Consider the following 16,634-nt stretch of genomic DNA (forward strand, 5'->3'; position numbering starts at 1 on the left):
TCTCAGGGGTGCTGTCTGAATGACTGAGGTGGAGGGGCTGGCCCACTGGGGGTGGTGCTACCCCTGGGCCTGCTGGACGGTCTAAGAAAGTAGACTGAACAAGCCAGCCAGCAGTGTTCTTCTGTGGCCTCTGCTTGAGCTCCGACCTCCAGCTTTCTTCCTTGAGTTCCTGTGCCAACTTCCCCCAGTGACGGGGTGTGACCTGAGCTGAAATAAACCCTTCCCTCCCCAAAGCTGCTTTTGGTCATGGTGTTTTATCATGATAATAGAACATGGACTGAGACAGGGCATGATCAAGGCCTTACTGTATCCATCCTCGGTTGTGCTCCTAAAAGCCTGTGGCATGGACAGATTTCTTCATCTGGTATAAAGGATCAACAGATGGAGAAGTTAGACCATGTGTCACGAGTGTTGCTCGGCATGCCCTGATTTCCAAGTCTGCCTTCTATCAACAGCATCAAGTTTATTTTTATATGGGACACTGATGAACTGATGAAATTCAAAAATGAATACACACACAGACACACACACTCACACACACACTTCTGTTAGTGATGCCCTAACAGCCACGCTGTGCTATGTCCCATTGAAGTCTGAAGTCCTTGTTTGGTCCCAATGACATGTTATGTAGAGCCCAGCCCGTTACCCTGGCTGAAGCAGGATAGTTTATTGAGTGTCCTGACGACCTGTTATGTAGAGCCCAGCCTGTTACCCTGGCTGAAGCAGGATGGTTTATTGAATGTCCTGACGACCTGTTATGTAGAGCCCAGCCCGTTACCCTGGATGAAGCAGGATGGTTTATTGATGACCTGAATTCCTTCACTCTTCACTCAGAGCCTTCGAGAGCTTCATGCACGCTCTTCCAAGCTGACATGTACATGTCCTAATATATAATATGACAAATGCCACAAGCTTGAAGATGAGATTCTTTGTGCAGTAAGAAATGACAGCTCGTGTCCTGATGGCTGAATGTCACAGCCCATTCTCTTGAATGAGCACTGTGTAGTGACAGCTACTTGTCACCAGAATTTGAACATCCGTGTACCCTCTTCCTATATATTAGAATAAAAGAGGGACAGTCCCTGAAACTCTGATGTCTGGTGTCCACTGCAGCCCCCAAGGGAGATGGGATCCTCTGAGGCAAACCTATCTTCTAGCCCTTCCTTGTCTGAAGTTGGCTGTCTAGGCCTTGCCTCTACTTCCTGGTCATCATTTGTGCCCGTGGAACCTGGCAGTTACCCAGTGACTTCTCCACAGATCTCCACACCCTGAAGAGTCACTTTCCCTCTTCCCATCCTGGCTACTAGCCCATCCGGTGACATCATCTGTGATAGACATTTGTGCCATTAAGCAAAGCAGAGTGGCGTGTCCCAGGGAGGAATACAATCTCTCTCCGTATGTCATGATGCTCTTTAAGAACATGTTACCCCCATATCACTTTTCTGAAACAAAACAAGGAACTGGGGGCTCTTATGTAGGTATTTTCTCCTTTCCTACTGCCCACAAGCCCCGGGTACCTTCTGTCCTGGAAATAGTGCTGTGATTAACTTCCTTCTTCCTGTTTTGTGTCCATCCCCAAACTGGCCGTTGTGTTCTTCCAAGAGGCTTATCTATAGCATGTGCAAATAGGTCCACCCCCATATCCAGTGTTGAGAAGATCCTCTGAAGACTGTGTTCTATAGTTCCCCAGCCTGTTGCCATCACGATGTCACAAACATAAAACCCTAGGTCTCACTATTTGGCGGAATGATCTTTCACTGTGTAACAAATTCATGTCTGCCTTAGTGAGGCTGAACAAAGCGAGTTCAGGCCTCCAGTGATGCCAGTCTCGGAACTGAGCCTGTGTCACGTGGCGATATGCTTAGACTTCCAGGCTCACTACACATGCCAGCCTGTACCCTCCCCAGGCTCTGTTAAGGACCCACAGACATAGAGGGTTCCCTTGGCCTCAATCTCTTCCTCGGGTTCCAGAATACTTCCAGGATAAAAAGATTATGTTGATTTGACCTTGAACCCTGGATGGGAGACAGATCTCAGCTGGTACTTTATCTGGGCCCTCTTAGTTCAGGCCCTTTGTGGACCCTGAATGGTCTTTTTCAGTAGGCGAGCACAGTCCTCTGTGTGCAGCCTGGGAGGGTTTCCCCATCCACTCTTCACTGATTACCTGCAGCTCCAGGCCCCAGATATCCATCCCCTATTCCCTGGACATTGGAGAAGCCGTGGTTCCTGTGTAAGCCTAGAAGGGCAACAGAGGGATGCAGGAGTTACCACTTCTCACACGACCTTGTTTGAGAATAAGATGCTGGACAGGGACACTAGACGGCCATGCTCCTCGGATGCTAAGTTGGTCATGTTATGACCAGGATGGCCACTCTATTTTAGATTAGTGGGTGAGGTAAGGTTGGGAGGTAGGAGTTTTTGTTTTTAATAATTAAAGCATTTTAAAATATAAAGTTGAAGGTAAGGAATTAGAGGAAGTGAATAGGTAACTATCCATGGAGTGTCTCCATGGTGAGAGGCAATACCAACCCTTCCGACGGGGAGGTTATCAGCACAGATCCAGTGATGAATGGAATACGCACAGAATAACCAGACACTGGCAGCAGACATGCTTATTCAGTACTCTTGTGCAGGTGAGAGAACTCTTTTTAGAAGCCTTGGGAAGGTACAGAGAGGTTAGTATCTGTTATTTTTAACAAAATCTCAGTCGTTTGATTTCACCTCAGATGCTGGGGTGAAAACCTACTAGCTCAGAGAGGCAGAGGAAGCAGTCAGCGGATCCTCCTCTTTGGCTGTCATCTCAGAAGGAGACTCTTCTCCTATCCCATTTGAAATAAAAACCCCTTCCACTGGAAGTCCCTCCCTTCTCCTTCCTGTGCGTCTCTCTATCCATCCACCTTTCTCCCTCTTACTCTTTGGGTTTTTTTTTTTTTTCCTGTTGACTGGCTGCTTGCTCTGGCACTAGACCTATGGTTGGTTTATTTAATCCTGCTTACACTAAATAAGCAGAGAGCTCTTGGATTAAAGGTGTGTGCTAGGGCTGAGCCACACCACAATTAGAAACAGGTTTCTCCAATAGATAACACAATCTCAGGAGTCAGAGTATGATCAAACATCCTGAAACAAGTACCAGGTATAGCCGAGGGTTTTGGTAGAGCCGGGTGCCCGAGAGCACACACTGCATTTACTTTGGAGGCACGGTGTCCCTATTTTGGCAGGAGCGCAGACTAATAAAGAGGAGTCGTTTCCTTCTTATTTTTAAACATGTAAAGTCTGGATTTTATTTTTATTTCATTAATTTTCAGAGACGTTTCTATTTCGGAAGCTTGTGAGTGACATCAGGGCCTGTGGTCTTGGGGCCTGCATTCTTTGCCAGAAGAGGTGTGGGAGGCAGTTTACACTGGGTTTCCAGGGCCGTCCAAAGTCCTCATGAAGCTGTCTTAAGAAGGCTGTGCTGGTCAACCATCTCCCGATGTGCCGTGTTCCAGCCTCAGGATCTGCAGCTCTCTGCAGGCCTGTGTGGGCAGCTCGCTGCTGTTTCAGGTCACCAAGTCCTCTGCTAAGATACAGCATTCAGTGGCTAGGTTCTGCCTCAACCATATGTCTATCTGCTCAGCGGTGATTCCCCACTGCCTGGCACTGTGGGGTGTGGATAATGGAAGAATGCTAAGCTTTTCTGACCTTCAGAAAACCTGCCATCGGATGGAGGAGTGACACAAAGGTCCTTCACTGTCAGCTTTGGAAATGCTGGGAGAATGCTGACGTCCTGCCTTCACCTGGAGCCATTTGTCTCTGAAGCACACACATTCGAGAGTGTCATTTCCCATGTCTGCCAAGCTTTCCCCACATACTGGGCTGAAGGCTCCCAGATGATGGCTTTAGCCATTGTGACAAGAGTGGTTCATGGGTGAGCCAGCATTCAAACCTAACTGTGATTCCAGGGTCCTTGCTGCCAAAATGCTATTCTCGGGGCCCGCCACTTTGGTCTGCAGCTAAGCTACCCAAGTGGTCTTTGTTAACTATGGTTTGTGATTAACTCAGGCCACCCAGGTCTGAGTGAGCCACAGTGTCTGGGATCTTGTCAATGAGTTGATCAGCAGCCAAGCAGGCCCTCGGAGCCAACGCAGTCACAGTTGACTAACTGGAGCGCCAGGCCAGTTTCTGTGGCCACAGCTCCTTGGCAGGAAGCTTCTAGTGCAGTGGGGCTGGGGGCGGGGTCCTGGCCAATCACTCTTTTCAAGTCTTTCAGAGTTGGAAACTGCAATGTCTGGAACATTCTGTGACCCCACTCCTGCTCTCCACTCCTTTCCATAGTCCGTGCTTCTTTCCTGAAGGTTCTTTGCTTCTGAGACCCAACCTTTTATCTCCCAAGTGTTTGCTGGCAGCAGGTGATGCTGTACCCTGCTGTCTTGGTTAGTTTTCTGTTGCTGCCGTAAACACCGTGGCCAGAAGAGGAAGCTGTTTACTTCATCTTGGAGGTTAGACTGCATCTTTGAGGGAATTCTGACTGGGCAAGAACTTGAAGCAGAAACGTTGGAGGAAGGCTACTCCCTGGCTCATCCTGCCTTCCTCACACAGCTCAGGCCCCAGCTTGTCTAGGATGGCAACCCCCACAGTGGGCTAGGCCCTCCTGCACCACTTGGAAATCAAGACAGTCCCTCATAAGTCACAGCCACCAGGGCAATCTGATTGAAGCAATTTTCTGGTTGAGTTAGCTCTTCCCAAGTGGCTCTAAGATTGTGTCACGTTGACAATAAAAACTACATTGTGCCTTTGTGTTGATCCAGGTGTCAGTTTAGTGGATGGAGTCTTTGTTCGATGGAAATTTTCTGATGGAACAGAGATGCTTCAAAAATGATTGGTTGTGCTATGAGAGCCTCTCTCTCTCTCTCTCTCTCTCTCTCTCTGTGTGTGTGTGTGTGTGTGTGTGTGTGTGTGTGTGTGCGTGTGTGTGTAATATATGGGTGTGTACATTGTGTATTTGGTGTATGTAGGTGTGTGTGATGTGTGGTGTATATGTGTATATGTGTGTGGTGTGTGTGTGTAGGTCTGTGTGTGTGGTGTGTATAGGTGTGTGTGTGTGTGTTTGTGTAAGTGCATCCATGTGTGCATGTGTATTAGTTTTCTGAGATAGGGTTTTACTCTCTAGTTCAGAATGGCCAGCTATATAATAACAAGAATTCACTGTGTAGCCAGGGTGACGTTGAATTCATTATCTTCCTGTATCATCCACCAAAGTTCTGGGATTATAGGCCTAAATCGCCAAACCCAGTTTAAGGAGTTAATTGAGGGGGAAAAAAAGAAGGAGAAATCGCACAAGAAAACGGAACAGACCTCGGAGTCAGGCACATGGGCTCTGGGGGCTTAGTGCCTATGATGTTTGTAAAACACAGCTCAGGGCAGTGTTTAACTCCCTAAGCCCCTACTTTCACTGTGATAAATGGTGGTGATAACACCTCCCACGCTTTCTGTTTTAGGGCTATTTATTGGGCTAACAGAGGCAAAATGACTAACAACAGTCTGCTATTTGGAAGGCATTTGATTAAAGAAAGATGAGAGCTACATTAGAAACGGTATCTATTCCTGCCTGGGGGATGTTTATCTATTGTAACAGAAGTTTTTCTGGTTGTTTAATTTGTGTGCGTGTGTGGATGTGTGCGCGTGATCTCTTTAAGACATCTTTTTGCTATTAGATTGGAAAACAAGGCTTGTGAGTCATGACCTACTTTGGGTCTGGAAGTGGGCTGGGGCTGGTTGTGATGGACGCAGGAGCAGCCGCTTGAGTGGACAAATCAATATTCCCATGACATAATCCCGTTCTGTGCTGCTCGGAGATGCAACCCTTTGGGCTGCTGAGCTTGCTCTTGGGGTTGCAGCCGCCCAGACGTGACTCACTGCTTGTGGCCATAAGCGAGCCTTTGAACAGTTGGGAGACTCCCAAGGGCATCCATCTCTCACCTGGTTTAATTGTCCTGTTTCCCCATTTAGAGAGAATAAGGCTGTGCCATTATATTGGACTGTGGCCAGAGTTGTCCTAGAGTTTTCTGAGTTTGGTTGGTTTGAGACATTCCAGGTTCCCCCAGAGACTCAATTAGACAGATTTAATTATAGACAGTAAAGCAATGATTTTGTTGCTAAGGATTTGGGCTTTTTTACACCCGTGACTGTAAACGGCATACAGCTCAGGCGGGCAAATGAGACAACAGCCCCTGCTTACTTAGCCGATACACCAAGATTATACCAGGTGTTTGGTTATTCTTTATTTCTCTCTGTCAAGAAAGCCACTGATTTTATCATCTAGGGAACTAGGTGCCAAACACATCAAAGATGTGCCCCCATGGCCTCAGTAGAGAGACCAAGATTACCTGTGTGTCTGACTCCAGCAACCGCAGGGTCATGCTCCCTTTCCACATTGGCACCATGGACAAGGCATGCCATTTCCCTGCCCGCCGCACATAGAACAGACCTTCACCCCCAAGTCAAGTGTCAGCCTCATAGCAGATCCACAATGCTGTCTGGTTGGAGGGGGCGGGCACTGCACCCTGGGCAGGAGTTGGTAATAGTCCTATCTTTTCTGGTTACCTGCCCTCTCCTGTCTTGGGAAGGCTTCCCATGGATGATAATTAGTTTGTTTCTGGTAACTCCACCATCTTCGGCCTCATGCAGAACTCCAAAGCATCTCTCTTCCACAGGTAGATGTAGGTGGTCTATGGTCAGAACCACAGTCTTCATCGGAGCCCTAGCAGGTGCACCAAGCTAGGGCTCATGCCCAAGGGCCTCTGCTTAGAGCAGTGGTTCTCAACTTTTCTTTTTTAATTAATTAATTCGATTTTCAAAAAATATCAATCCAAGCTCTCACTCCCTCCCCTCCTCCCATTCCCTCCACACACCCATCTAATCCTTAGAGAGGGTAAAGCACATTGCTTTGTGGAAGGTCCAAGGCCCTCCCTATTATATCTAGACTGAGTAAGGTATACATCCACAAAGAATAGGATCTTAAAAAACCGGTACATGCAGTAGTGATAACTCCTGTGTGCCACTGCCAGTGACCCCTCAGTCTGCCCCAGCCATGCAACTGTCAACTACATTCGGAGGGACTAGTTTGGTCCTATGCTTGTTCCTTCCCATTGAGCCTATAGTTCATGATCCTAGAGAAGCTAAGTAATAAGGTGAACCCAAAGAAAAACATATGTAGATCCACCTGGAAATTGGAAACAGACAATAACATGACAAAATTGGGAGCATGGGGGTGGGGAAGAAGGGAGGGTGAAAAGGGAAAAGGAGGGGTGAAGGGGAGGGGTGAGGAGAACTTGAGGGAATGGGATAGTCGAGATGGAGGAAGGACAGAGATAACTTGATCGAGGGAGCCATTATAGGGTAAGCAGAAACCTGGCTCTAGAGAAATTCCCAGAAATCCACAAGGATGACCCAGGCTAAGACCCTAAGCAATAGAGAAGAGGGGGCCTGATCTTGACTTAACCCTGTAGTCAGACTGATGACTATCTTAAATATCACCATAGAACCTTCATCCAGCACCTGATGGAAACAGAGACAGAGATCCACATCGGAGCACTGAACTGAGCTCCCAAAGTGCAACTGAAGAGTGGGAGGAATGAGAATATTAGCAAAGAGGTCAAGGCCGTGATGAGTTCACCCACTGAAACAGTTTACCTGAGCTAATGGGAGCTCACCAACAACAGCTGGTCCTCAACCTTTCTAGTGCTGCAACCCCTTAATACGGTCCCTCATGTTGTGACATCCAACCATAAAATTATTTTCACTGCTACTTTATAACTGTAGTTTTTATACTATTATGAATCATAATGCAAATATGTGATATGTAAGATATCTAATATGTAAGGTATCTGACATGTGACCCCTGTGAAAGGATTGTTTGACCCCCAAAGGGCTCACGACCCACAGGTTGATAAACACGGACTTAGAGCCCAGGGCAATACCTGGCCCATGATGTCAAGTCTCTGTTAAGCTGCCGTGAGAATGGCTCTTCGGGAAGTTGGTCCTGCCTGCCCTCTCCTACTCCATCTCTTTATCTTACCATTTTACATCCCTACCTTTATTGCCCCAAGAGGCATATCTTGCCAGACTAGTCGTTAACATATCTCCCAGGGTTAATAGCTAGCCGTTTGCCTGACATATCACTTTATCTTTGGTGTTTGAAAAGTATGGGTGCTTATACACTTTTCTTTCTTTCAGTGCCTGAAACAGTATGTTGAGCTCTTGATCAAAGAAGGACTAGAAACTGCAATTAGCTGCCCGGATGCTGCGTGCCCTAAACAGGGCCACCTTCAGGAGAATGAGGCATGTTCACGGAGGGAACGCATGATTTTGTCGCCTGTGTATGATGGATGGGCTGTGGCTGGCTTATCCGAATCCTGTTGTTTTCTCCTTGGCCTCATGTTGCACTACATTTTAGCCCTCTGCATCTTACAATCCTTATGTCTGGTTTTTTTTTTTTTCTTTGCAGATTGAGTGTATGGTTGCATCTGAAATTATGCAAAGATATAAAAAGCTACAGTTTGAAAGAGGTAAGTGGCCTGCTGTGTTAGCCAGTGTTGAATCCCACAGAGGAAGGTGGGTAGCGTTTATGGAGCTGTCTTTTGGGAGACGTGAGTGTACATCATTTGACGGGAGTGGGGAAAGATGTAACAAGGACTACAGCATCGATGCGAACCGCACCTCTGAAGTCATGTTGCAGTAGAATCCTCCGAGCCGTTCACAGCCTGGCCGCCCGGGCTTATGACCTACTTGGCAGCAGAAGGAACTCAGGGGGCACTATTTATATACAGAGATTAGGGATTCTTGCTGGCCTAAGGAGATCCCTAGTTCGTATTTTTCTTCAGCTGGGTTTGGGTCTAATGGTTTCAAACTCTTAGACTCCCCCTGTGTTTAAAAGATAACGGTGTGCAAGGAAGTCCCAGAGCTTGATACCCCTGCAGGTGCCATTGTTGAGCACAGAGTCTAGATTCATCCCACTCTGTTTCAGTACCCCTTGAAGGCTTAGATAGCAGTGCTCGGGAGTAACTGAGCTTTGCGCCTCAGTGAGTATCCCAGGCTGACATAACCACGGTCCACACCCATGGCAACTGGGTGACTTCTGCGGTTTTTAACTCTAGTGGGGTATCTGACCGTGTCTCCCACCCTGAGAACCAACTTCTCTGCTCCCGTTGGGCCCTTAACAGACCTCTGCTTACTAGATCTAATCCTGATGAAGACAGAGAAATGGATGTGTGGAGTATATTCAGAGGGGTGTTAACGTCTCTTGATGATTCCATTGCCAAGGCCTGAGACATGCCGAATGTTGGGTGAGCTCCACCATTGTAAGATGATGTTTGGAAGAACCTAGAGGCCCCATTGGCTCTGATCTCAGAGACTTGAGGTCACCTGCAAAGAGAAGGTCCGAGACAGTGCAGTGTGGGTGGCTCCTGCTGCAGAGCCTCTAGGAGCGCATCCAGGGAGTGCCTTGACCATGCAGCAGGAGCTGCTGTGACCATGCCTCCTCTCCCTAGACAGCGTGAGCCTGTATCAGAGGTCTGCTGTTGAGCCAGACCCCAAGGTGACGTGCCTACGTGGAAACACAAAATGCAGGGCAGGATGTGACAAAGTGGCCGTGGATGCTCAAACGTGTGAGGCGTTAGAAGAAAACAGGAGCCATCATAGAGATCATCTCTAATTTACTTAAAATGTAATATATACACACATGTATACAATCTGTTTATGTGTATGGATGGATAACTTCAAAACTCAGTCGGGGCTGGAGAGAGGGCTCAGCAGTTGAAAACACTTAATGGTTCTTGCACAGGACCCTGCTTGGGTTCCCAGCACCCAGGTGGTGGCTCCTGACCATCTCTAACTCCAGTTCTGGGAGGTCTGATACTCTTTTTCTGGCCTCCATGAACATGGCATGTGTGTGGCTCACATACATTCATGCAGGTAAACACATGTAAATTGCATATATGCACATGAAATGAGATTAAATAAATGTTTTACAAGGCCAATAAGGATTTTTAACGACTTTAAAGTTTGTTTCCCAGAGTCTGTTTCTCTAAATGGCTCGGGTCACCCTGGGACAGCTTACCTTAAACCTGAGGCCGTGCAGCATTAAAGACAGAACAGGAGTTATAGAACCGATTACTTTGGATCTCTGAGAACCTCAGACTCTTTCAAACTCACTTTCATGGGCTTTTCACAGAGACTTAGAGTTGTTTCAACCACAGGAAAATGAACTATCTGTGACATCAAATTCAAAAGTGTAGCTGGGTAGGTTTTTCTGCCAGATAATTTTGAGCTTTCTTTTTCCTCTCGGTGGTCTGGCTTCGTCTAAAAGATCCTGGCTCTCGCACCAGAAATGAATCACCTTAACTTAGGTTAGAAAAATAATGAAAACTTTCACTAGAAGACATCTTAGCAGCCTAAGGCTGAGTGATGTTTTAAAAGGACTTGGACTTAGTACCACAGAAGTACGGGCCAGATGGGATGTTAGCAGTGGGACCTAGAACACTGCGTATTCTAGCCAGCTCCTTGGACCAACCTAGAGATAAGATCAGAAAGCTCACTGTGACTTGCTTCCTTCCTTCAAAGGTTAGTCCACGGAGGATGCCTTAGGAGGAAACTCATTTAGATGATTTTCTAACATGGAGAAGTCCTACAATGGTTTTAGACTTCAAAAGGCGCTCTATTCAGCCCGGTGTGTCTCGACTGACCCAGAAACCTGGATTTTCATTTTAGATTCTTGGCCTGTCTCTCTGAAGTCTTTGACCATCTGGAGGCTAGGGAGTGTTCTCGCTTACTGCTTTTGCTTTCTGGAACCTTCTGCCCCACTGGGCTCGCTCTAGAGAGAGGGCCACGGAGCATCTCTTGTGCATGCCTGTCCTGTAGCATCTGAGTGTGTGCCAAGGAAGATGGAAGGCTACATATGTTTATCTCCAGTCTTTCTGGAAGTCCATGCTATCCCAACTTGATCCTTTTGTTTATTAAAAGAAAAAAAAATCTCAGAGTGATTAGTAACCTGGCCAGATACATTTCCAGCCCTAACAAGAACCGGAGTCATCAGTATGCAGTATCTTCCCAATAGGGTCTAACCCACCACTATAAGGGCACTAGTTGAATCAATTAACACAGCCACAGGGAGTACATGAGGGTGTGTTGGGTGCTAGTACCTCAGAATACTTTAGCATCCCATCTGTCTAAAAATATAAACCGCCTTTATGAAAAATGATCAAGCATTTTCTAGTAGAGCTCTTGGGATCTGCTTCATCGAGGGTCCTTGATGTGGGAAGTCCTTCTGTATATGTGTTGCTTTTATTGGTTAATGAATAAAGAAGCTGTCTTGGGCCCGCACATGGCAGAATAGAGATAGGTAAGGAAAACTAAACTGAATGCTGGGAAAAAGAAGGCGGAGTCAGGAAACGCCATGTAGCCACTGCCAGGAACAGATGAGCCAGAACCTTGGCAGTAAGCCACAGTCACGTGGCTATACACAGATTAATAGAAATGGGTTAAATTAAGATGCAAGAGCTAGCCAATAAGAAGCTAAAGCTAATAGGACAAGCAGTGATTTAATTAATATAGTTTCTGTGTGCTTATTTCGGGACTGAGCAGCTGGGAATGAACAAGCAGCCTCCTACAACAGATCCTGAAGAAACTTACGTTAATCCCAGTCTCTTGAAGAGAAGTTCTGCAGGATAAGTATGTCTTTGGCAAAGTGAGGTTACGACTGGCTTCTTTTGCTCCCCCAAGAAAGCATGACTTGCTTCCTGTTAACATATCTCATGTACATACATGTGCATATATAGTATAATAGCTGTACTATGCTATATAAGACACAGGATGGACAGTGGGTTCTTAATAGACACGGGTGGCAGTAAAGCTGAGAGATGCGTTTATACATTCTAAGAGAAGCACATGAATGCTCTCTGCCCTGAACTTCATTACGGACTGATCCCTGCTTCTATGCACAGCTGGAAGGATTGAGCAGTGGGAAGAGCAATGAGCATATTAATAGATTTCTGCTAGGGGTAGGGGCTACTCTGTTGGCTTCACAGCGCAAGGAGAATGCTTGCAGTCCGCTCAGAGGCAGATCACTTCACTTCCCTTTGCCTGTAGTGAATCTCTCCATGTGATAATAGGCAGGGACATATCATGGCCCTGAGCAAACCAGCCATAGACTTGAAATTGCTGCCATGGAAACCTGCGTTAGGTCTCCCCTCCATGCCACAGCCGAATGGGCCTTCTTTGATAAAGTTACAAGGCAACCTCTCTCACTGCCATCAGAAGTATATGAAGAGAAACCTGTCCCAACCCCACCCCACACACAAACACACTGATGTCTGGGGCTTCCAGAGCATAGGAGTGTCAACAGACAGGACACAGGGGTTCCCAGGGTCTGAGAGCAGAAGCCTACTCCCAACAAGGCTCAACTAAAGCATGATATTAAACAGAAAACCAGAGGCCTGGGTCATGTCACACATTTAGCATGTCCCCCTCTCCCCAGAACTTCAGAAGCCATGCAGATAGAATGTACCATATCGGTTTGAGGCCAGGCCAGCTCCCCCAGCACATGCCCAGAGAGACAGGGACAGAGGCCTAGTAGGTGAAGTCAAAGTTGTGTGTTGAAGGGGAAGAACTGCTAGCAGAGAAAATCCTGAGGGTTCTTGGACTGTGGGAGCACCTTGGGGATCTCCTCCCAGCATGTACCTGAGGTCTAGGAGGTGTTAGGGAACTCTCAGCATCCTAAGCCTGCAGGGAAACCCTTCTTCATGTGTTCCAGTTCTGTATCCACATGTTCAGTGGCCATAAACCTCCTTCAGAGAGCAAACATTGACACCCAAGTTGGACAGTAGTGACAGTTCATTTTCTCCGTGTCAGGGACATCTCAGAGGTTTTACAGTATTGTACTGGAGTCTGATCAGTGTGTGAAGTAGATTCTCAGTCCTAGAGTCCGCTGTTGTCACGGGCACTATCTCTGGCCCTTGCTTTCATACCAACAAGTTTCTTTTATGCTTTTGATGGACTTAATAGTAAGGCAAGGAGGAGTCAGCCCGCCACAGCTAGCAGACCAACCCATCAACCCATCTCCTACCCCACCCCCGCTGCTATAATTTATGTTTCCTCAGAACCTTCATTTATGGGTGGTAGCCTGCTCTTGACCCCAATAGCAAGCCAAGTTGATGTTACAGAAATTCTCAGATCATGTGGTCCTTAGTGATGTAAATAATCCCCACGCTGCCCTTTACAGAAATGGGCCAGTAGAGGTAAGATCATGACTGAGCTGACAGGCTTGCTCCTTCAGCACTGGACAGATGGTCCCCTATTCTTGAGGAACATGGAGCCCTTAGAAGGGCCCACACAAGCATATGAGTGCTATGCTGCTTCAGACCTTGTAACTGAACTTATTTGTAACTGGTGATTATCTGGCTCACAACTGGAAATTCTGTAAGTCCACCATGGTGGGAAAGGCACGGTGGCAGGGATGTGAGGTGACTGGTCTCATGGCCTCTCCAGTCAGGAAGCAGAAAGAAATGAACTCCTGTTCTTCGCTCAGTCCAGGACCCAGTGCATGGGCAATGATGCTCCCTACAGTTAAGAATGTACACCCACATTCTGAGACAATGGGGATGTTCTTTCGGGAATTCACCAAGGCCAGCTGGCCTGAGTCTGAAAAAGCATGGGATAAAACCGGACTTGCTGAACATAGCGGACAATGAGGACTACAGAGAACTCAAGAACAAGGGCAATGGGTTTTTGATCCTACTGCACGTGCTGGCTTTGGGGGGGCCTGGGCGGTTTGGATGCTCAACTTACTAAACCTGGATGGAGGTGGGCGGTCCTTGGACTTCCCACAGGTCAGGGAACCCTGATGGCTCTTCAAGCTGATGAGGGAGAGGGACTTAATCGGGGGAGGAAGAGGGAAATGGGAGGCGGTGGCGGGGAGGAGGCAGAAATCCTCAATAAATAAATAAATTAAAAAAAAAAAAGAATGTGTCTTCCCACTTCAATTGTCCTCATTCAGAAGCTGCCTCACAGACATGCTCAGAGGCTATGTGCTCAGTGATCAAGTTGGCAGCCAATGCTAATCATTGTGGCTCTCTGCACTCTCAGTCGCCTGGGTGCCCCATTGTAGGGCTCCTGTCTTTGAGTCAGGTGAGCTGCTACGGCATCTGGCTACCTGGAATAGGGCTGGGATATTTGCCAACAAGCGCCCTCTGCTTTGCACATTAGCGAACACCTTTTTGCAAACTGCCTCACCAAAATCCAGTGCTCCCCAGGTTGCTTCCCGAGCACAGCCTGACTCCAAAGCTGAGGATTAGTGGCCCATGCAACCTTAAGATGGCCTTGTGATCCGCTGGCCTGCTGTGGTCCCTGTTGGAAAGTTAGCCTCCTGTTTGCACCTCCCACCACACCTGGTGAGAGGGCAAAGTCCCCCAGAGAGGAGGGAAAGTGAGATGCCCGGCTGGCTCGCACGGAGGCCAGCTCAGGACAAGTTATAAATGCAGGTTTTGGATCAGGATTGTGAAGGAAGAGGCATGCCACCATATCCTGTTTTTAAAGTAAACTTCCTGACCAGTCCCATTAAGAAAGGCTTTGCAGCAGCTTGGGCTCAATCTGCAGGGAAGGCAAGCTCCTGGTTTTACCCAGGTTTAGACTTGGCAAGAGAATCTGTCTCGGATGTGTGAATCAATGGACTGGAAGACTAATTACGAACCAAATAAGACACCTCGTTCTAGAAGTGTCATGGTGAAAACCGTGGTTTTGCATGCCACCTTAGATGGTAGAAAGGCAATAAGACTATGGCAGCCTCTTCTTTCCTTCTTCCTTTTTACATTTCAACAGAAATTTGCCAGTGGCTGTGTGCAAACCTGATACTGGGCCAGGGCTCTTACCTGACTGCAGGGAATGTGTCCTGGTGCTGGTGGGAACATGGGGTGGGAAGGTGCGGAAAAGATCTGGTGATGTTGGTGTTCAGAGAAACTGGGCTGGGTGAAAATATAATGGCACTGGACGGTAAGATGGCGGCGGCAGGAGCCCTCAGCATACTGGGTACTAGGGTGAAAAGCTGGGAGTAGCTTGGGTGGGGTTGGATGAACGTCTGAAGTGCGTCTGGCTGGGTCACCTGGATGTCCTCCATTCCGACTGCCTTAGTCAGTGCCCCAGAGGCTCTCTTCTATGCTTACCCTCTCCGGTGCCCGTGGTTTCCTGCATCTGATTTTTGTCTTCTGTCTCCTTCTGCCAGAGGTGCTCTTTGACCCTTGCCGGACGTGGTGCCCAGCATCCACTTGCCAAGCCGTGTGCCAACTCCAGGACATAGGGATTCAGACCCCCCAGCTGGTGCAGTGCAAAGCCTGCGACATGGAATTCTGCTCTGCCTGCAAAGCCCGCTGGCACCCTGGCCAAGGCTGCCCCGAGACCATGCCAATCACCTTCCTTCCTGGGGAGAGCAGGTACCGCTGTGTAGGAGCTGTGGTAGAATCAGTGGGCAGGGCGCTATAGCTGCCAGAAGACGTAGGCTTCCTTCATGAAAGTACCACCTGAGAGCGTGTGGCTGTCAATCAGGTCCACATCCTGAGTCTCCTTCAGATCTGTGGTTTTACTTGTGAGAATATTTGTGAGCCCCTGGGAATGTAAAGATGTGTAAGAACCCCCCCCTCCCTGCGTGAAAAGAGAGATGCACAGTGAGCTACACACCCGGACTAAGTCCTTAGCTATTAGCAATTTTCGCACAGCTACCCTCTGTTGGAGGTGATATGAAATAGGGGTGTAAGAATAAGACCACCAGTCATAGTGAGTGCTGGTTACAAACAGGACCACAAGTCCCCAGGTACAGGAAGCTAAGAGCCCCACAGCTCTTTAAAATCGAGTCTATTAGAATATGGCAAAACACTACTGAATTTCTTCCCTCTTGCTTCTCCCAGTCAGATAGCCCAGCTGTTTGCCCAGGTGGACTTTGTAAATTAATCACATGGACCTTAAAATTTAACAGAATGAACCATACGAGATTAATTCTATCAGGGGCATCACTCCCCAGCAGAGTGTATACTGCCATGGAGTTCAGCTAGGCAAAGTGACCATGCTACTGATGGAGAGACTATCATGACTGTCTGCTCCATAACCAAAGGAGTCCTTCTCCGCCCTGATTTCCTTTATTTTCCCATCTTCAGGAAGATACCCCAGCCATGCCCCAGCCTCAGATCCTCTCTTGATCTCCCAGCCCAGCACTGTCGTCTCTCAGTTTGTACGCTGTCTCCGGGCCTACAGGTCCCTCTTGTACCATGTTCCTTTTCCAGACCCTCCTTGCTGCTCTTTGCATGGGCGCCCCTCCCTTCTGTCAGCTCTGTCACCAGGGTGTTGTGGATGACGGCATCCTTTGCTTTCCTGCTATGGTTTAGATGCATTGACCACCATCCAGGACTTACTCTGTTGTAAGTCACTGATTTTATGGCTGCTGCTTCTGCCCTCAGGGGCAATGCATGCTTGATGTTTGACCTGGCACATGTCAGGCATTTGATACTAGCAAAGATCGCTCAACTTAGATGTAGGGTTATAGAAGCTTCCAGACTCTAGGAAGAAACATGTTTGCTGTGTGGCTTGATTAAAAGTGATCGGCAGAAGTTGATTTC

General features: G+C 47.8%; 1 protein-coding gene across 2 annotated transcripts in view; it reads left to right on the plus strand.

Annotated features, from left to right (window-relative positions):
• The window catches only part of Rnf144a (ring finger protein 144A), a 127,026-nt gene that overhangs the window by 93,315 nt on the left and 17,077 nt on the right, over nt 1-16,634 (plus strand). For both annotated transcript variants that reach the window (XM_026788960.1, XM_005366488.3), the window contains 3 exons: nt 8,215-8,319; nt 8,486-8,546; nt 15,251-15,458. In XM_026788960.1, coding sequence (XP_026644761.1) covers nt 8,215-8,319; nt 8,486-8,546; nt 15,251-15,458 — 374 coding nt within the window. The remainder of the gene's footprint in view (nt 1-8,214; nt 8,320-8,485; nt 8,547-15,250; nt 15,459-16,634) is intronic.

Source organism: Microtus ochrogaster, unplaced genomic scaffold (genome assembly GCF_000317375.1).
Source record: "Microtus ochrogaster isolate Prairie Vole_2 unplaced genomic scaffold, MicOch1.0 UNK10, whole genome shotgun sequence".
Classification (NCBI taxonomy): domain Eukaryota; kingdom Metazoa; phylum Chordata; class Mammalia; order Rodentia; family Cricetidae; genus Microtus; species Microtus ochrogaster.